This window comes from Cynocephalus volans, chromosome 16, assembly GCF_027409185.1.
Source record: "Cynocephalus volans isolate mCynVol1 chromosome 16, mCynVol1.pri, whole genome shotgun sequence".
Lineage (NCBI taxonomy): Eukaryota > Metazoa > Chordata > Mammalia > Dermoptera > Cynocephalidae > Cynocephalus > Cynocephalus volans.
Window position 1 is genome coordinate 68,903,158 of NC_084475.1, and position 23,130 is coordinate 68,926,287.

The 23,130-nt window shown below is 33.2% G+C and overlaps 1 protein-coding gene across 1 annotated transcript in view; it reads right to left on the bottom strand.

Annotated features, from left to right (window-relative positions):
• Window positions 1-23,130, bottom strand: part of CAAP1 (caspase activity and apoptosis inhibitor 1) — a 98,846-nt gene that overhangs the window by 53,306 nt on the left and 22,410 nt on the right. Inside the window, exon 5 of the mRNA XM_063081095.1 lies at window positions 3,674-3,747. Within this exon, the coding sequence (XP_062937165.1) occupies window positions 3,674-3,747 (74 nt within the window). The remainder of the gene's footprint in view (window positions 1-3,673; window positions 3,748-23,130) is intronic.

The window sequence follows — 23,130 nt, forward strand, 5'->3', positions numbered from 1 at the left end:
TTAAACAGCCTAAAGACTAAATCTAGCATCTTTTCCTTTAATACAATAAAAAAGAAGAGATAACAAAAAAATTTGTATATTTTACTCTGTTTCTATTAAAGAATTTAAGAAAACAGTTATTAAGCCTTCTTCCCAAATACAACTAAGCACTAGGTACTGGTCTTTCCAAAAACTTACCGCTAGAAAAGAACTAGAAGATCAAGGCCAAACATCCAACCATTGCTTAAATCTGCTCTACAACAGCGCCATCAAGTGGCAGTTTATGAAACCTGCGTTTGAACACCTTCAGGAATAGGAATATATCTTAGAAGGCAGTCCACTGCATTGTCTGACACCTCTGTTATTTGAAATAAATAAATTGAACCCCAAATTTTTGTCTAATGATAACTTTATCTACTGGCCCTATTTTATTCTCGAAGGTCATAGAGAATAAACCTAATCACTCTTCCATTTGACAGCTCTTCAAGTATTTTGAAATAACTACTATGAACCTCAATTCTTTTCTTCAACCTAAATATCCAAACTTAACTCAGCTATTTCCCATGTATTGATAGTTTTAAATTTTTTCTCTTGACAACTTCCAAGAAGGAATGCAAACATAAGAACTTAATTCTTGAAGTTACAAGGGAGAATAATTTGAAAAACTACATATATCCCCAGTTGCAAATGTTAAACAATTTAAATACAAACCAAATTTTAATATTGCTGAATGTCTTGAGCAAACTTACCTACGTATAAATAAATCTGTAAGAAGATAATTCATTAACATTAGTAGAGATTTGATATTTTAAAAACATTTTCTACACATTAAATACCTTCGGCAAATAGCAGTTTTCACTTTTTTAGCTAAAGACAAAATAACCAATTTAGAAAATGTATATAAACCATCACTATTTTAAAAGCAGAGCTAAATCTTTTCAATAATACAATCCCTGAACTCCTTCAGGAAACTAACATAAGATATCAAGCTTGCACACGAGTTTACACAGGTACATGTGCATGCGTACGTGTACCTCCATAGACACAGCTGTGCCAAAGAGCAAAACCATAACTAATGTTTCTTATATAACTGCTTTCTTGCTGAAAATGAATGATTTAAGAAGCTTTCTAACAGAAGAGCTTCTATTTTACTACAGCACCAATCAACCAATAGATTATATTTACATTTAAATAATATTTGCAAAGTGAAGGTAGTTCTTTAGATATTAGTCCATTATCAAAGTGTGGTGGACGTTAGTGTACAATCTGATACTCATCTTCAGCACTGCCAGTTTCATAAGTGATATTTCCTATCGACAAGATGAATGCAACCAATACTAGACAAAGAAATGCCAATTTAAATTTAACTAATTCATAGTTAATGTTTGAGTATTACTCAAGCAATACTTGAGTATTTTAGAAGTTGAAAAAACTGAAAATGTAAAGAATTTGTTAGTATCATATACCAATAATTGGTCAAATAATAAGGTTTATTTTATTCTGAAAGAGCAAAGAGAAAATTCAGTGCTGCTTTATATTACTGTCCACTGAACAAAGGGTTACTTTAGTACTAAATAAGCTTCAATGAATTTTCTTAAATGGTCAAGCCATTAAAATGACAAGGCATTCACAAGAAGCATTCTGATTTTACTGAGCTCACTGTGTAAGAATAGCTAGCTATGCAAGAAAGGTTAGAGATAACAGAGTTTGAAACTTTTGCACAGTATAAATAGACAATATTGGTTCATTTAGAAAAAAGGGAATAATTATTGAACCTAACAAGATTTCTATTTCCCGGTGTACCTCAGCTTCTTAGCTTAACTTCCAAGCAAGTTACTTTCTATCTGGTCCAAATTTCAACTATACTATTTATCTGGAAATTTGTTCTGCATAAATGAATCTTCTGGATAATTTATATCGATCCCATTATGCAACCAAATATTTTATATTTTACTCATTTTTAAAGATATTTTTCTAAAAGACTTTACTTATTTCCCCGTTTTCTTTAAAAAAAAAAAAAAAAGTAGAAACTTAATTTAATCACTTCCTATAGATTTAGTCACAACAGGAGTAGGAATTGTATTGTACAGTAGCAATGCTACACTTGATCTCATGTTTTCTTACCTCTGTTTGTTGCCATCACTGTGTTCTTGATATTTCTGATACCAAGGTGAGAACCTGAGTATAGCGTATAGGCTCCTGAGCATAAAAGGCCTGGACTTTGTGACATCTGGCTACTCTGATTTTCAAATGATTAAAGTTTACCATGAGAAAATCACAGCAAAACAGGCTGTTGACACTAAAAAGTGAGTTCTAAAGAACTCTGGGTGTTGTAATATGGGAGTAGAAAAACATTTTCTCTTAGAAGGCAGTATTGGCTAACTTGTACAATGTGGAATCCATTCCTTTTTCCCTAAAAACTGGAATCAACCCTCCCATTCTAGCTTCTTCTATCCCTTATATATAACATTCTTCTCTCCCCAGATGATCTAATAGCATACCTTCTATACTATCTGCTCATTTGATACAAAGAGTAGAAAAAAGAGAACAATAGCAGTGTAGTCTAATTGCCCATGATGTATAAAAGGGTTATATGACTATGATTATATGAAAACAACGTGTGTTTAGCATGTAAACATATGTGACAAATAAATGCCAAGAAAACTATGAATCTGAGTTTATCGCTATGGAGGTGCTCAGAAGTCGTCAGAGCACAAAGACAATTTTGTTTGGCCTATTTATGAAGCTAACCTAACAGGACTTCTGAAAAGCACTGGGAATTCTCAAAACCATCAGAAATATTCATAAACCCCACAGTTCATAAATTAGAATTACAAAAAATCTAGATTTTGTTCTCTCTACATATAAATTCAACAATCACAAAATTAATTATCCAACTTTTTTTACTTTGTTAAACATTACTAACAGACCACAGTTAAAAAAAAATTCTACCTAAATAAACTGATGAATAGCTTCTCTCTACCAAATAAGTTCACATGATAAGTTTTAGAGAAATTATTCTAGGCCATCAAAGATTAGGTTAGATAACTCAACCCTCTTGGTTGCAACCAATTCTTACTGCTCTGCGTTAGTTTTATCAGATAAAAGGAAAAATATGAGGTGTCATTTGAGTAACTAATAAAAACTTATTTTAATTTCACTTTTTCCTACTAGAGATGAGAAAAATCAAAGACACTTAAAAAATAGCCCTATTAATTTACTTGGCTTGAATAAATTAAAATTACCACTTTATTTCTGCTAATGTCAAAAACTTGATTTAAAGAAAGCAATAAATAAGGAAGAAAGTAAACAAGGACAAAATATCTCAGGAAAAAAAAAATACTACAAAACTTACCATTTCTTCCACATACAACACAAAGCTACCCGGTTAACATATCTCTAATGTCTTGCAGCTGAGGATGATATATAATAGAAATTACTAAATTAAAACTAATAAAAACTTTCTGCTGGCACCTGTAATTAACTATACATGATTACGGTATAACCACTCCAGTAGCTAACGGTATCATGAAATAAAGGACGTGTTCTTTACTCTTTTGATCTTAGACCAAGTAAATTACTCTGTTCCCCTATCTGTAAAATGGAGCGAGATGGAACACTGAAAATGCATTATTGATAAAAACTTCTAATCTTGAGATAAATGTTATACAAAACTTAAGTGCTTGATTCATACCTTGTTTTAATTCCAAACCTTCAGGTTGCTTGTTTTCTTTCAGGGATGAAGTAGAATCTACACAGATGTCTTGCCTAAGGAATGAAAATAAAGAAAAACAGTTTTAAAAACTATATTCAATCAAATAAAATTTACTGCCCAGGTTCCTAGAATTGTCAGGCACTTGAGAAGAGACAATGAATTCTTTTAAGTCCCCAGGGTACCATTTAGTGCACTCTGGAAAGTCAGAAACACGTATACAAGTGTCAAAAGCTGCAGCTATAAACTTCTACCAATTTAAGCATTATACTTCTTTGTAAAATCAAGGGGCAAACCTGAAAGGAACATTGAGGTAATTTTTTCAACCTTCTGATACTCTGAAGGCTAGCTGATGGGAGAAATCACAACTCACAGCAGTACCCAATAACTCTGCAAGTTCAACTGTTAAATTTAATGGGCAATTTGGCATTCAAATTACTTTATATTCATCTAATTTCATACCTCAAATGCTTTGATATCTACAGTATGCAGAAAATACATATTTTATATGTAATATACATATGCAAAGTAAATGGATTAAAAGATCATGCAAAAAAGTTTCAATTCCCTATGTTCTGCAATAGAGCGGCAAACTAAACTAATGCTCTTTCTTAAACAGCATTATACCATCTTAACAATAAATACTTTTCAGCAAAAAAGTCAAGAAATTAATTGTAAACATTTAAATGAGTTAAGTGACAATATTCTTCAAAATAGGTATCTACTGTCATCTGAGAATTTTTAAACAAACCCTAAGGTTAACATACTAGAAAAATATTTAGGAAATTTTCGTACTCACAAAATTATTTCTATCCAGGTAACAGTAATAGATCCCTCAAATAACCAAAGGATAAAAAAAGAGCTGTGATAATTTCTTTAAGATGTTTATAATACTCTTTCCAGTCAACATATCTGGCACTTATACATTTGTTTTGCATTAAAACTTCACTAAAATAAGCATAAACTCAAAGACTACAAAATTATTTGGCTTTGATATTAACTTTAACATCTGAGAGATTTATAATTGAGATGTCTCAGTTTTTTATACTTGTGTCTAATGCTACCTACTTAGATTTTATTCTTTCACCAGAATTACTGGCAAATCCCAAGGAAGATACCAACAATTCTTCTTGGCAATCCAGGGACAGATTAAATGTCAATATATTACATTAAAAGCTTTGCAAGGAATAAAGTTAAAATGTGCTACCTCAAGCCTTCCAGTCAAATTAGACTTTATCTATTGGAAGTATTAAGCTATTTCTAAGTATATTCCTTGTTTGCTTTTACACATCTTTGGATGGCACTTAATTCTAAGGAATTACTTCAAAAAAATATAATGTAACATTACCAATAAAATGAAGATGGGCATATGTAATATCCTGAGAAAGATAAAAGCTCACCTGTAAAATATTCTACCTGAGAATGTATAACATTTATGAGGAATCATCAGACAAACCCAAATGGAAATGAGTAATGTTATATTAAAGGGAGTTCTATGTCAATGTTATAAAAGACAAAAGACTATGGAGATATACCAAGCTAAAGGAGGCTAAAAAGCCATGACAATTAAGTGTTATCACTGACCTGAGCCTCCTGAACTGTGGGGAAAATGTTATAAGGACATTAGTGAGTCAAAAGACAAACTGAAATATTGATGGTAGATTGGGTAAAAATATTGTATCAATGATAAGTTTACTGAAGTGTCTACTGTGTTGTGGTTAAATAATAGGATATCTTTATCCATTGGAAAAACAATGTAGTACTTAGAAGAAAATTATCATGATGTATGTAACTCAGACTCAAATGGTAAAAGAAAAAAATAATAATATAATACACATACACATACACATACACACATAAAGAGGTGTGCAAATAGGATAAAATGTTAACAATAGGTAAAACTAGGCAAAGGGCATATAAAGGTTTCTTGTACTATTCTTGCTCTTACAACATTTTAATAAGTCTGAAATTATTTCCAAAAATTTTTTTTAATTAATAATAATGCAATAAAAACTGGCCTCCCTGTGAAATTCCCTTAAATCTCCTTCAAATAAAATTGGACCCTTCTATAAAGACTATGTGCTGTCACAAACAATTTATTTTAGTGCCCAAAGTGAACTTTTATAACATTCTATTTTATCTTAAGTTGGGTTTGATCAGGCTGTTGAGGTCACCAAACAGAATTTCAGACAGTGGGTACAGTACACCACCTTGTGGCAGAAAAGTAGAAAGCTACGTAGTTTTATATCAGTATTATCTGAAGTTTAAAAAAAAAAAAACTGCCAGAAATAGCTTTCAAGAGTTTGGAATTTTTTAAACTATAACTAGCTAATTTTTCCAAGATGTGGACTTTACAACAAAAATTATCTAAATAGCATAAAAGACAAGATATTTAGAGAAAAGGCAATGCCTTTAATTTTAAGAAAACGTGTCTTTTTATTTCTAGTTTCGTGAAAATAAAAAACCTCTACTATCAGATGATAAGTCATCCTAGGTGCCAGAATTAGGAAGACTAAAGCAATTCCAATTTATATTTAAATGGCATTTAAATATTTTTATCAAACACTATGTTTGATATTAATATAATGTTAATATTTCTATCCCACTATGTAAGAATTTTATAACAACTGGAGAGAGAGGGAGAGGGAGGAAACACTGCCAAAGCCAGTTTGGGTTAAAAATTTTGCAATGATCTTTGTGTACCTTTCCATTAAAGAAAAAAATGTTTTTTATTTTCCTAATTCCCTTCTCCCATCAGCAATGCTCCTTCTTCAAAGCAGCTTAATTTATAAACTTGGTCTTGAATTACAAGAGATCCCTATACCTATCCCTGGGATTTAACTTCTTAACCCAATCAGTCCAACTTTATTTTACCCCAAATACAATTATCCACTCTCGATCCTTTCTTACAACTCAATGATTTTTATTTTTATTTTTTAATCAGAGTAATACCCTGGGGAGATCTATGGCACTTAATCAAGAACAACCACACATGTGAATTACTAAAGCTTAAAGGGGGGGGGAGTGTGTAAATTTCTTGTCAAAATGAAAAATACTGGGAAGGTACCTCAATAGAAGAATAAACAGGACTAAGCCTGTCTGATTCCTCTTATTTAATAAAAGTCAGCTGACAAAGAGTCAGGTAAACTGGCACAACAAAAAGTATAACGCTGGATTCTCTTCATACTCCTAGAAGTAAAAATAGAGACCTTACCAGCTTACCTTCCTGTGAGCTTTCTACTATCAAAAATAAGAGACAGGCCAAAAAACAAAAAGCAAAAAACACATATAGCCAAAACAATTTTGAAAAAGAAGAAAGCTGGAGAATGCACACTACCAGATTTAAAGACTACAAAATTACAATAATCAAGACAATATGGTATTTGAGAAAGGATAAACATACAGATTAATGGAACAGAATAAGATTCCAGAGACAGACCCACAAAAATATGGTCAACTGATTTCAACAAAGGGGTAAAGGCAATTTAATGTAGAACAGTCTTTGAATAAGTGCTAGTCCAATTGGATAACTACATGGATATGATTTTCAGTCCATACATTGCACCACATACAGTTCACCCTTGAACAATGCAGAGGATTAGGGGTGTATAATTTTTGACTCCCCCAAAACTTAACTACTAATAGCCTACTGCTGACCTAGAAGCCTTAACATAAACAGTTGATTAACACTTATTTTGTATGTTATATGTACTAGTCCATTTCCACTGCTTATAACAAAATACCTGAAACTGGGTGATTTATAAAGAAAAACAAAATGTATTGCTTACAGTTTCTGAGGCTGGGAAGACCAAAGTCCATCTGGTGGTGGCGACAGTGACCCAGGGGGTCTCACATTGCAAGATGGTGGAAGCAGAGAGAGCAGAGAGAAAGACAGACTCTCTTCTTTTAAAGCCCTCAGAACTATGCCCCTGACCACCATTTTTAATCTACTCACTACTGCAGGGTCCTACAGTCCAATCACCTCTTTAAGGCTTCACCTTTCACTTACCACAGTAGGATTTCCCACCCTCTAACAGTCACAGTGGGGGCTAAGTTTCTAATACATAAAACTTGGGGGACACAATTCAAGCTTCAATGAGTTTTGGGGGACATAATTCAATCTACTACAGTATTCTATATTGTATTCTCACAATAAAGAAAGCTAGAGGAAAAAATGTTAAGAAAATCATAAGAGAAAATACATTTACAGTACTGTATTTATTTATTCACTGAAAAAAAAATCCATGTATAAGTGAACCCATGCAGGTCAAACCCTTGATGAAGGATCAATTGTACAAATATTAACTCAAAATGGATCAGAGACCTAAACATGTAAACCAATAAAATTTCTACAAGACCCAGGAAAGAAACCTTTGTGATCCTAGATTAAGCAAAGATGTCACCAAAACCATGACCTGTAAATAAAGATATTGGTAAACTGTATTCACCAAAATTAAAAATTTCTGTCTTCCAAAGGGACTGTTAAGAGAATAGAAAGACAAGCCATACATAGACTGGGAGAAAATATTTGTAAGCTACATATTGGATAAAGAACTGTATCCAGAATATAAAAAGAACTCTCAAATTACAAAAATAGAAAAAACCTAATTTAAAAAGTAGGTTAAAAATTAACAACACTTCACCAAGAAGATATACATAGCAAATAAACACGATAAAAAAAATTAAGTCACTTCACCAAGGAAGATATACAGATGGCAAATAAACACAATAATAGATATTAAGCCTCATTAGTTATTAAAGAAATGCAAATTAAAACCACAGTGTGATACCACTACATACACAGCAAACTCTTGAACAGGGTTTGAGCTGCTCAGGACCATTTATATGCAAATTTTTCAAATTAATATGTTGGAAAATGTTGGGTCTGGTATGTCATGAATACATGAAACAGTTAATTAGCCTACCTAACAGTAGGCTATAGTAGGCTACTAGCAGGTAAGTAGTTAAGAATTTTACTATCTAGTGCAGCCCCACCCCTGGGAGGCTCTGATGAGGCATGGCCAAGACCCAGGGGAAAGCATTCCTCATACTTAAGTAGTTAAGTAGTTAACTTTTGGGGGAGTCAAAAGAAATATACAGATTTCTGACTGGGTGGGGTCGGTACCCCTAACCCCGACATTGTTCAAGGGTCAATTGTATATTAGAATGTCTAAAATCGAAACAACTGACAAATGGAACTCTCGTACTTGTTATCAGCAAATACGACCCAGCAATCTCACCCCTAGGTTCTTGCCCAACTAAAATGAAGAACTTGTATGTTCACACAAAACCTTGTATGTTAATATTTATAGTGGCTTTATTTGAAATCACCAAAAAAGAAAAACAACTCAAATGTCCCTGTATTAGTTTTCTATTGCTGCTGTAACAAATTACCACAAACTTGGGGGTTTAAACTTATTATATTACAGTCAGAAATCTAGTACAGTTCTCACCAGACTAAAAATCAAAGCATACACAGACTACACTCCTTTCTGGAGGCTCTAGGGGAAAATTTATTTCCTGCTTTTTTGGGGTTTTTGGCAGAATTCAGTTCCTTGCTATTTATAGGACCAAGGTCCCTATTTTATTGTTGGCTGTAAGCTGAGAACTGTTCCTAGCTTCTAGTCAAGTCCTTCACATGTCACAGATCTCTGATCCACTTTTCTCTTTCGCTCTTCCACTTTTAAGAACTCATGTGATTAGATTGGCCCAAACAGGATAATCCAGTATAATCTCCCCATTTTAAGGTCCTTAACCTCAATCAAATCTGCAAAATCCCTTCTGTCATGTAAAGTAAGATATTCTCAGGTTCTGGAGATATCTTTGAGGTGCCATTATTCTGCCTAGAGAGTACCTTAACTGGGGAATGGATAAATAAACTATAGTATATCCACACAATGGAATACTAACTACTCAGTAATAAAAAGGAAGAAACTACTGATACATACAAGGTGAATGAATCCCAGATACATTATGCTACATGAAAGAAACCAGACCCAAAAGACTATATACTGTATTATTCCATCCATATGACATTCTGGAAAAAGAAAAAGCATAGGGACAGAAATCAGATCAGTGGTTGTCAGGGATTGGGGATGGAAAAAGGAATTAACTACAAAGAGTCATGGGAGAAAATTCTGGTACTCTATACTGTGAGTGTGGTGGTAGATACAAGACCATCCATTTGTCCAAACTTGCAGAACTGCAGAGTAAAAAAACATGACTTTTACTATACGTATATTACACATTTTTTTAAAAAAATTTTTTATTGGAGTACCACAAAAGCCTGAGAAAAGGTGCAGAACAAAATATATAGAGGAGTAAATTGTAACCTTCAAACATTATGAAGCAAAACAATCTCGATTTTTCTCAAAGGGACTTTCCAAATGGCAAATAAACCAATTCAATTTTCTACTGTGTCCTTCATCAACCCCCTTCTGCAAAAGATAGCAAAATTTAACCCTACCCTGCTGAAGCAAACCTTACCTCCATTTCATTCTCCCAAACAATATAATTCAAAAATCACAGTTACCACATCCCAGTTCTTTCTTTGATCCATGATTCTCTTGGGATTCACTCTACAAACTGTCCCACTGCAACTCCAACTTTTTCTGAATAGGCAATTCCCTTAATAGAGAGCTCTGTTCTATTTAAAAGTGACTAATGGGAATCAAAGAGATGAATGTCTCCTCTTTGCTCTCTCTCTCTATATTCCTATGTCTCAGATCTTTTCCAGTTTCAAAAATTAGCATAAGATCACTTTGTAAGGGCATTTAAAGGTGCAAAAATGCAGGTTCTACTACTTTAAATGTGAAATGTCTAAGCATTATATGTCATGATGTTGTCAATGATCAGTAATACTTTCTGTGAAGGTTTTCTCAAAAACTTACGCTGTTATTCTGGATAAATTTAGACTCTTATGTAGAATATTCTACCTATTATAGCCTAAAAGTAATTTATAAAGGAAACAAGAATATGTGGTGTCCAGATAACCAATTTATTACCCTTTATTAGCCTAAAAGCACACAGTAAGCTTTTTATAATACATAAATGTCTGAGGGAATTGAGCTTACATAGAATAATGTCAATGTAACAAACTGGTCTCTTTTGTGAGGAAAAAAACTCCATTTATGCATTAAAATGTATATATAACAGTTTTAACTTAAACTATTTTTTGTAGTTTATAATAAATGAAAAAATTAGACACATGAATGAATTCTTTTTTAAAAAAGCAATAGTAAAAAATCATTAAAAATCACAACAAATTATTTCACTGCTTTCTTTAGGTTTTTGTACCATAAAAGGAATGAGAAGAAAATCCCCAATACTTACCAGTGTAAAGTCGAATTTTAAGAATAGTCATAGTTACAGATTCAGAGTAAAAATTCCAAAGCAAATACAATAACATTTTTTTCAATGCTAACATTTGGCAAAAACTAATTCTAAGCACTCTTAATCATTTTCTCATTTAATCACCATATCAATCCTTTGAGGTAGAATTCTATTCTCCAGATGAGAAATTGAGGCCCAGGAAGAAGATTAAATAACTTACCAAAGGTCAGATAGTAAGCTTCAGTATTCTGTTAAAAAGACAGGCAATTTAACTCTGGAATCTTGACTACTTACGTTTATGTAGACTTTCTTCTACTTGCAGAAATAGTCCTCTAAGTCGTAATACCTAAAAATTATGTGTAGCTATACATACAGAGCTATATATATCTCAAAGTTAGTTTTCATTCAGAATTTGAACTAAGGACCCAGAGGAAAATACTTCTTTCTTACTAAAAAAGCTTATATGTGCTACAAAATCATCAAAAGAGAATTATTATTTTATAAGTGGAAAATTTCAGTAAAAAGACAGACATGATCAAAAACAATAAAAGGCCAACAATCCTGACGAGAGAGCTGAGGGATGAAAAGGTGGAAAAGACCTTTTTCTAACTGTATACCTTTTTGTTCTATTTTGTACTGTGGGAATATTTTTAACTAGGTCCATGTATTTGCCTTTTCACTTTAAAAAAATAGTTAATGAAAGTACAGGTTAATACAAATTAAAAACAGAAAACAAAGAAGGGAATAAAAGATAAAAGTAGTTGATAGAAGATAAATATACAGAACCAATTTACTGAATAATAGCAGTCTAATCAAGAACTGTAAAAAATAATATTCTAAGTTACCCTTGATACTATAAAGGGAGATATGGCAGAATGAAAATTAAAAGGGGACCTTAGAGTCCTATCTTAAAACTTAAACTAAAATAAATTACAAATGGATGAAAGAATTAAACATTTAAAAAACCTATAAAAAATAAAAGAAAGTATGCACAATATTTTTTTATAATTTCAGGACGGAGAAGATCTTTTCTAAACATAAAACCCATAAACCATAAAAGATTGATAAAATTAGACTATGTATACAGGAAATATTTATGCATAAAAAAAGCCACAAGCAAAGTCAAAACAAGCAAGGAACAAAAAAAAATTGCAATCTATATCACCAACAGTGAATTAAAAAGACTAAAGTCCTCCACCTACACACACACAAAGGACAAATAAATAACAAAGAATCACAGAAAAGAAAATTCAAATAGCTCTGTGATCAGAAACAGGGTCAATTTCACTCATTATAAGAGAATAAAAATTAAAATTACAATGAGATATCTTTTTTTTTCATGATAAACAAAGATCAAAATGTTAGATAACACTATATTGACTAAAGTATACGAAAACAGTCCACACGGCTGAGGGGTGGGGGTGGGGGCAAATTGTTTTAAACTCTGTCATTTATGGTGGTATCTATCAAAATTACAAACGCCCGAAATATCTGATCCAACAATTAACTTCTAGGTATTCACCCTACCATTTAATCACAGAAGAACACGATTACTTACATACAAAGATATTCATATCATTTATAGAAACAAAAGAGAGTAAATAGCTTAAAAGTCCATTGATACATTGCTTACTCTGCTGCATCAAACAATGGAATAGTATACAGGCATACAGGTACTGGACAGAACAAAATCTAATAAAAAATAGAGTAATACAGGAAGAAATAGTACACAGGAAGCCTCAAAGGTATTGTGAAGGACAAAATCTAAGAAAAAAGCATATCATTATGTGGATAAATGTATGAAACAGTTTGCACAGTATGCTATCATTAGTGTAAAAAGAAAATGTAAGAATACATACATACATATTTGTAAATGTATCAGATATTTCTGGGAGGATACACAAAAACTGGGTACCTACAGGAAGAGAGAATAGGGAATGGCAAAAAGAGGGACTTATTCTCACCACATCCTTTTAAAAATTTTGTAGTATGTTTATATATTTGCAATTCAAACAAATAAGCTATTAAGCAACAGACAGTAGATACATGAAGACAAGCACTTACCACGGTACAGGTGTAACATTTGTGAATGAAAGGATACACAAGAAAATCTTAACAGTGTTATCTTTGAAGCAGGTGTCCATGGACCACCCCCCCACCCCTCACTCCTAACCCAGCAGTGGACTGAAGTTAAGTGGTCTGTGAACTTGCACCATATATTTGTTCCTATGGCTGCTGTAACAAATGACCATAAATGTGGTGGCTTAAAAGAACAAAAATTTATTCTCTCCCAACTAGAGACCAGAAGTCCAAAACCAGTATCAAAGTGCCAAAATCAATAAATCAACAGGGTCACACTCCCTCCAGATGCTCTAGGGAAGACTCCATTTCCTTGCCTTTTCCAACACTTACAGCTATATTCCTTTTCTTCCCAAGCTCATGACCCCTTTTCCATCTATAAAGCCAACAGTATAACATCTCTCTCTGATTTTGCTTCCCTATGCTTTTATCATACAGTCTTCTCTTCTGTGTCAAATCTCTTTCTGCCTCCCTCATATAAGGATACATGTGATTGCTTTTAAGGCTCACCCAAATAATCCAGGAAAATCTCCCCATCTCAACCTCCCACTTAATCACATCTGCAAAGTCCCTTTTCCCATATAAACTAACATTCATGGATTGCAGGGACTAGGATGTGAATATCTTTTGGGGACCTTATTCAGCCTATCCCAGATGGGGAAAAATTACAAACATATTTTCACTAAAATCTAACTGAAATTAAGCATTTTCTATAGGTATTGGAAATATCTGTGATTCTGTCACCCAGAGACAATATAGTTGTTGCAGACATCCAAAATATTTATACTTATTTCTATTTTATTCTTTAATCTTTATTTTTTTTGGCAGCTCGCAGGTACGGACACCCGAACGCATGAACTCGCTGTTATCAGGCTGTGCTCTAAGAAACTGAGCTAACCAGACAGTCCCTTATCTCTATTTTAAAATTACGCTGGACAGCTGCCAAAAAAATATATATATATAATATGCATATATATGGAAGTTACTAAAACTGCTGCTAGACCTTTTTAATACATGAATAAGAAGACCTTTTTAATACATGAATATATATTACTACGTAGCAAAATATTTTAACATTATTAACCATCCCAATACAACTGATTTTCTTTGTGATTCTATTTTAATTCATCATTTTTTATTTTATCTTTTATTTTGTGAAAGGATCCATCGGCTTCCAAAAAGGGTTGGTGGCACAGAAAAGGTTAGAAGTACTGTTTTGGAGAAAGGACAAGAATAGGAGGAAGAGGAGGTAAGATAAAGAGGTGAAGAAGAAAGGTTTTTATTTTCCACTTTAAATCTTTGTGTAATGTTTGAATATATTTTACGTACAATGGGTCTTCAAACAGTTCATGGATTTATATAATCTTTTATTCAATTTTTCCGCAAACTTTTTGAAGTACCTTTATACACACACACACACACACACACACACACACACACACACACACACACACACATTTATATATACATAAATATACACATCTTTGCTTCACTTATTCATTCATTTATGGTCAACAAAGATGTTATCTTCAACTTCATTCTCTTCTTTATTGTGCTAGTTTGAATAATAACCCCCCAAATATGCCCACATTCTAATTCCCAGAACCTGTGAACATTAGTTATATGGCAAAAGTGACTTTGTGGGTGTGATTAAGTTAAAAATCATGAGATGGAGAGATTATTTTGCATTATCCTGGTGAGCCCACTGTGATGACAGCAGTCATTATAAGAGGGACACAAGAGAGTCAGAGAAGGCTGTGTCATACTGGAAGCAGAGACTGGAGTGATCTGCTTTAAGGGGCCACAGGCCAAAGAATATAAGCGGCAACTAGAAGCTAAAAAAGACAAAGAAATGGATACTCCCCTTAGAGCTTCTGATAGTAACCAGCCATGCTGACGCCTTGACTTTAGCCCAGTAAAACTGATTTTAATGTCTCACTTCCAGAACTAAAAGACAATAAGTTCGAGGTTTTTTAAGGCCCTTAGTTTCTGGTAATTTGGTCCAGCAGCAATAGAAAACTAATAATTATTAATTTTAAAATAACGTTAATAAATAATTTCCAGCTTATAGGAAAATTCAGGTGATACAGGAACAAGGCAAACACTACAAGAGAGAAGCAATCATATAAAGCCAACAGGTGAGACAGTCTACAGGACAACATACCTAGCTTCCTCAACAAGTTAAATTATTAGTAGACATTAAAAAAAAAAAAAAAAAAAACGAGGAAGGTGGGGCAGCAGTTCTAGATTAAAAGAAACTTAAGAGACAAAACAACCCAATGTAATATGTAGACGTTGCCTGTACTCTGCTTTGGAGAATCCACATGTAAAAGAGCTTTTGGGGACATCTGGGAAAATCTGAATAAGAAATGGATATCACACAATATTAGACAACTACTGCTAATTTTGTTAAGTGCTACAGAGATACTATGGTTATGCAGAAAAATGTCCTTATTCTCTAAAACCTCAAAAAAAATTTAGAATCAAGATATCTGTAAGGTATTGAAAATATTACAAGAAAATAGATAAAGCAAATATGAAAAATTATAATAATTGTTAGATCTAGGCAACAAGTACATGGGAGTTCATTATACTAGTCTTTCTACTTTTCTATATGCTTGATACTTTTCACAATAAAAAAATTTTTAAAGCAATTATTCCAGTAAAATCCCTTTTATCTAACTTAGACAAGTGCCATTTACCTGAAAAAAAAAATTTTTATTAACATAGGAAAACAAACAAAAAAAACATAGGAAAACACTTGAAAAGTTCCACATATAAATTTTAAGCATTTTAGGATAACATAAAACATATAAATACACCTTCAACTCACCAATCTTTGAATATGGAGCCATGGCCTTACCTTTACTATAAATTGATGGATTTCTCCTATTCACATAAACCATGGTCCACATTTCTAACTTTGGGTTATTTAAAATGAAAAAATCTGTGTGCAAACAAAAACCCCATTTATATTTATACAATGTCCCCCGATCTTGTATTGTTTCCCCACAGCTAACTGACCTCAACTTTTCAGAAACTTAACTTTGAATTTTTCCAAAGCATTCAACTTAATAAACTACGTTTTTCATATTAACATTTCATCTGTTTATATACTTAACTAATTTACACAATTACAAAAATTGCATTGGAAACAAACATGAATGACTCTTGGTAAGCAAACAGTTCAAATGGTGGGAGAAGTGCACAGGCATATTAGAGAATAATCATTAACAACCAATTTAGCAAACTGTGAATATCAGTGAATTTATTTTCCAAATGAAAAAGAAAGGACAATTAATACAATGAATCAGCTAAGTGGTTAGGAGAAACTTCCATTTTAAAAAAACTCATAGGCAAGGATGCCCACTCTCACCACTCCTATTCAACATAGTGTTGGAAGTACTAGCCAGAGCAGTCAGAGAAGAGAAGGAAATAAAGGGCATCCAGATTGGAAAAGATGAAGTCAAACTGTCCCTGTTTGCAGATAACATGATCCTATATATCGAACAGCCTAAAACCTCTACAAAAACCTCTTGGAGGTGATAAATGACTTCAGCACAGTAGCAGGATACAAAATCAACACACAAAAATCAGTAGCATTTCTATTCTCCAATAGTGAACATGCAGAAAGAGAAATCAAGAAAGCCTGCCCATTTACAACAGCCACCAAAAAAATAAAATACTTAGGAATTGAGTTAACCAAGGAGGTGAAAAATATCTATAATGAGAACTACAAACCACTGCTGAGAGAAATTAGAGAGGATACAAGAAGATGGAAAGATATCCCATGCTCTTGGATTGGAAGAATCAACATAGTGAAAATGTCCATACTACCCAAAGTGATATACAAATTTAATGCAATCCCTATCAAAATTCCAATGACATTTTTCTAAGAAATGGAAAGAACTATCCAGACATTTATATGGAATAATAAAAGACCACGCATAGCCAAAGCAACGCTGAGCAAAAAAAATAAAGCTGGAGGCATAACACTACCTGACTTTAAACTATACTACAAAGCTATAATAACCAAAACAGTGTGGTACTGGCATAAAAACAGACACACTGATCAATGGAATAGGATAGAGAATCCAGAAATCAACCCACACACCTACAGCCATCTGATCTTTGACAAAGGCACCAAGCCTATACACTGGGGAAGAGACTGCCTGTTTAGCAAATGGTGCTGGGATAACTGGATATCAATATGCAGGAGAATGAAACTAGACCCACACCTTTCACCATACACTAAAACCAACTCAAAATGGATTAAGGATTTAAATATACACCCTGAAACAATAAAACTTCTTAAAGAAAACATAGGAGAAACACTTCAGGAAATAGGACTGGACACAGACTTCATGAATACGACCCCAAAAGCACGGGCAACCAAAGGAAAAATAAACAAATGGGATTATATCAAACTAAAAAGCTTCTGCACAGCAAAAGAAACAACAGAGTTAAAAGACAACCAACAGAGTGGGAGAAAATATTTGCAAAATATACATCTGACAAAGGATTAATATCCAGAATATACAAGGAACTCAAACAACTTTACAAGAAAAAAACAAGCAACCCAATTAAAAAATGGGCAAAAGAGCTAAGTAGGCATTTCTCTAAGGAAGATATACAAATGGCCAACAAACATATGAAAAAATGCTCAACATCACTCAGCATCCGGGAAATGCAAATCAAAACCACACTGAGATACCATCTAACCCCAGTTAGGATGGCTAAAATCCAAAAGACTCTGAACGATAAATGCTGGCGAGGTTGCAGAGAAAAAGGAACTCTCATACATTGTTGGTGGGACTGCAAAATGGTGTAGCCTCTATGGAAAATGGTATGGAGGTTCCTCAAACAATTGCAGATAGATCTACCATATGACCCAGCTATCCCACTACTGGGAATATACCCAGAGGAATGGAAATCATCAAGTCGAAGGAATACCTGTTCCTCAATGATCATCGCAGCACTCTTTACAATAGCCAAGAGTTGGAACCAGCCCAAATGTCCATCATCAGATGAGTGGATCCTGAAAATGTGGTACATCTACACAATGGAATACTACTCAGCTATAAAAACGAATGAAATACTGCCATTTGCAACAACATGGATGGACCTTGAGAGAATTATATTAAGTGAAACAAGTCAGGCACAGAAAGAGAAATACTACATGTTCTCACTTATTGGTGGGAGCTAATAATAAATAAATAAATTCACACACACACACACACACACACACACACACACACACACACACAAACCGGGGGGGGGGACATAACAACTATAATGCCTTGAAGTTGAGACGACAAGCAAACAGAAAGGACATTGTTGGGAGGGAGGGGGGAGAGGGAGGAGGGAGGGAGGTTTCAGTAATGGGCCACAATAATCAACCACATTGTATATTGACAAAATAAAATTAAGAATAAATAAAAATTAAAAATTAAAAAATAAATAAATAAATAGATAAATAAATAGATAAATAATTTTTTTAAAAAGTCATAGGGAAAGAGTAGAAAAAAGGAAAAATGTCTGCTAATCATATAACTCAGTGCTTGAACAACAGGATGAAGCAGTAAATCAATAGGAGAATGATATTTACTAAAAATTTCTAAAATATACTTAAATGTTTCTGAAATAAAAATACAAAATTTTTTGTGTAGAGACAGCTACAAAAACAGAAAACAATGCTTCTCAAATCCCTCAAAGTTCTCCATGGGGAAACAGTTGCTGATCATATAGTTTGATTGAAATGAAGATTCCATAATACATTCAACTTTCAAAAGGAAAGAACAGAACTGAGGTTACCAGAGGTAAGAAAGGAGGAGATGAGGGGATTAGTGAGGAACTGATAAAGGGCCACAAAAAAACGATTATATTGTATAATGTTGAATATACTAATTATCCTGGTTTGAGCATCACATACTGCACACAGGTACTGATATTCAACTCTGTACCCCACTGATATGTACAATCCATTATGTTTCAATAAATAAAAAAAAAATTAAAGCAAAAAAAGAAATAAAGATCCCTTCTGGGGCCTCTGAGAAGCTCACTCCCTTCCCATTCTAAGGAATGTTCTAGAGATTCTGGGAAAGTGTGCCTATCTGCTTCCTATTTAAAAGTAACTAAGTCAAGATTTGCTTCAAAATAATCAGATTGGGAAAAATTGGTAGGAGAGGTTTTAAATTAATATAGAAGGGGACATAATAGGTGATAGATACACAAGGGTTCGTTGTATTTCTGTCTTTTTGTACATTAAAATTTCTCCATAACAGAGTTAAACAAATAAGTAACTGGCACATAAGAACCCCATATATTCCAGGGTGGTTATATGAGTTAGCTGAATCACAGGTCAGTTTCCCAAGTATATAATTTTCAATAAATCCAGGTCTCAAGTCTATCAGAGGCCTGTTTCTTTATCCATAGATAACAATATTTACTTAGGCATGTACTGTTGATTTATGCTGCCCATTAGTCAAGTTCTCCAGAGTACTGTAAATTTTACACAAATAATTTATTCCATTCAAGTATAATAACAGCAGTTTATGGAGGACTCTTATTTCCAACAGGGGTGGGGGGGTGGCAGTGGCAGTGGCGGTATTTTGTGGCTGGCCGGTATGGGGATGCAAACCCTTGACCTCAGTGTTACAACAAGGTTCAGTTCTGTTGACACTTATTAAGAAAGTTTAGCATTTCTCTGAATACCACTGCCCCTCTGAAAGTTACTTATACATACATACCCAAGGAATAAATGTTACTTGAATTGACACCAACTCTTAGTATTCTAATGACAGCTGAACTGAACCCACTGGACAGCTCCAACTCATCAAAAAGGATGCACTTGTTTTTCCCTTAAAAACAAAAGCTGGTGAGGAGCTGTGTTATGATAGCTAAATAGGAAAACTAATACAGCCATTAATCTCTGGCTTTCAATTGGGCAATATAACTAGATAGGCTATGTAATGCTATATATGAAAGTTTATTAAACTAACAAACAGCAACATATAATTGCTAGGGTTCAGCAATAGAAGAGTGATCACACATACACTTCTATTTGCTGCTCTCATTAAGATAATTGATCAAACCAGAGTAACAGTGCAGTAATTTTCAAGAATAACATCTAAAACCCCTACATTTATGCACTATGTTCTTCTTCCTATCTTCTCTAAAGTGCCTACTCTGACCATAAATAGTAGTATACAGGAAAGTACTCCTGTTTTGAAGGGTGGAATAACTTGTGGACTACTTTAAAAACCTAACTATTACAATGTACTAAAACCCAGTGTAACTAGTAACCAACACACAGTAAGCAGTAATTAATCAGTAGATAACACCAGCTTGCTGTTTTTAACCATTTTGTATTTTAAGAACAACCATATCTTCTTTTTTAAACAAAAGCATTCACATTTCAGATTTACAAAAGAGACAACGGTAAATGGAGATTTAAAAATGATTCTTATCAAAGAATTATTCACTTTACAAAAAAATTCCTTGTAAATTTTATTAGATATTTAAATATTCTGAAAATAAGATTGTTCAATTTACATACTGCCTAAATCTAAGGCCTTATAGAAGTATCCTTTTCTTTTAAGTTAATCATTCAAAATCAGAATTCAATAACTAATTGAGAACATGCCCATCCTCTACTAGGTAAGTAGGTGTGGCTAGGAAAAATAGTTCCAACACTTTCATATAGATCTTACTTTGTATTATAACTTATTTTGAGAACCTGGACTTTTGAATTTCTTTATCTTCTAGAACTGTGACATCTCAACACTGCCTACTATCTATAGGGAAATAAGAGTTTCATTTCCACTGACATCTCTCAATATCACTCAATAAAAGCACATTCTTTTAAATGTCATAAAAAGATATTTAGAGAGAACAATTCTAAAACATTGCTAAGATTTCCCTAATGTTTTTCTACTTTTAGTTTTTATTTAGAGAACCTCAATCCTGATTATTTTATTGTACTATTCAAGATTTAAAGTTCATTATAATGACATCCTTTAAAATATAATCATCTAACACTATAGGCCAAACTAATACCTGTTCTCATTTTCAATGCTATTTTAACAACAATAAAGCTTCTTCTCAACCCATCTCCAAATGGAAATAGCACTCTAATTCCAGGGCCCCATATTACCTTACTCACTTAAAATTGTTATTCTTGTTAAACAATTTGTTTTCATCTGTAACTTCTACAAACTTGTCACAATTCCTAATAGTTTTTAAACACTGCAAAATTACAGATATTAAAGTTTTTAGACTATCTGCTATACAATATACAAGTAAATTTACTTCCTTATGGTAACAATCCCACTTTTTTTAAATGAAGACATTTAGAAACTATGGATGTTATGTTATATCTTGTTTCTAAATCTCATTCCCATTAAAATTGTTATAGATTAATATATTAATTTCATGTTTCAAAGTTGCACACAGTCAAAAATTTCTTATAACTACTGCTTTCTTGTTATTTTTGGTAGTAAAAAATGAAAAAAGATAAGAGTAGGCAAATAATCTTTTAAACAGCAGTAGAGATCAGAGAAGTTTGCGAAGAAAAACATGAATTTGAAAGCTGACCTTAGAGAAGAAATATAATTTGAACATATAAAGCTGGCAATGTAAGGAGATAAAGAAGAACTATAAACATAATTTTATAATTTTTTTAAACTTGTACACAAACACATTCTTCTGAATCTTAAAATCTCTGATGAGTCCAAAGAAAACTAATATATACAGGGTATATTAAATACCATACACATATACACATGTATACATATATGTATTGAAAGATGTCACTTTACAGCTTCCTAGACAATCCTATTAATATATATGTCCTATCCAATTAAAACTATAATAAAGCAGATCATCCACTCAAAAAAATTAAATTTTTTGAGTACTTCTAATAACACTGATTATTTTATCTAAACATATTTGAAGTTATTTTTGTTCATGAAAATTAGGATAAAAAAATTAAAAGAGTATGTCTCAACTGATAAGAAGACAAACTGATAATAATTGTTTCCAAGGCCAGCCTTTGACCTTTGTATATTTTCCCTTCAACCATTGTCTCATTTTATAAACATTTTATACATTAAACATTTGGGTAAGTGAAGTACTATGCAGCACACTGAAATATACATGTCATACAAAGACTAACAGCACCCAGCTTCAACTAATCTCTTGCCCTCCCAGGAAAAGTTGCTTGATTTGATTTTTCAAGCAACTTAGAAAACCAGATTTTGGTGTGATACTGGTTGGTTATTACATGCTGGAAACCATTTCAAAAAAAACTGTAATGTTCTTTAGTTCAAACAAAACACCTACATTGCTCTAGACAACCAATCTGTAACTCTGGCTTATTGTCCAGGTTTTATTCAAGTACATTGTATTAGTTTTCTATGGCCACTATAATGAATTACCACAAAATTTAGTAGCTAAAAACAACATAAATTTATTCTCACACAATTGTGGAGGTCATAGGCCTGAAACAAGTCTTAGAGAACCAGAATCAAGGTGTAGGTAGTGCTGCATTCCTTCTGGAAGTTCCAGGGAAAATCTATTTCCTTGTCTTTTCCAACTTCTAAAAGCAGCCTACATTTCTTGGCTTGTGGCTCCTTCCTCCACCTTCAAAGTACATCACTCCAACTTCTGCTTCCATCATCCCACCTCTTTCTGCTGCCTTTGACCTTCTTACCTCCCTCTTTAAGGATCCTCATGATTATTCTGGTTCTACCTTGATACTCCAGGGTAATCTTCCCATCTCAAAATCCTTAATTTACGGGCTGGCCCCATGGCGCACTCGGGAGAGTGCAGCGCTGGGAGCGCAGCAGCTCTCCCGCCGTGGGTTCGGATCCTATATAGGGATGGCTGGTGCACTCACTGGCTGAGCGTGGTGCGGGCAACACCAAGCCAAGGGTTGCAATCCCCTTACCAGTCACAAAAAAGACAAAAAAAAAAAAAAAACCTTAACTTACAAGTAAGTATGACATTATCTGTATGCTTTTATTTTT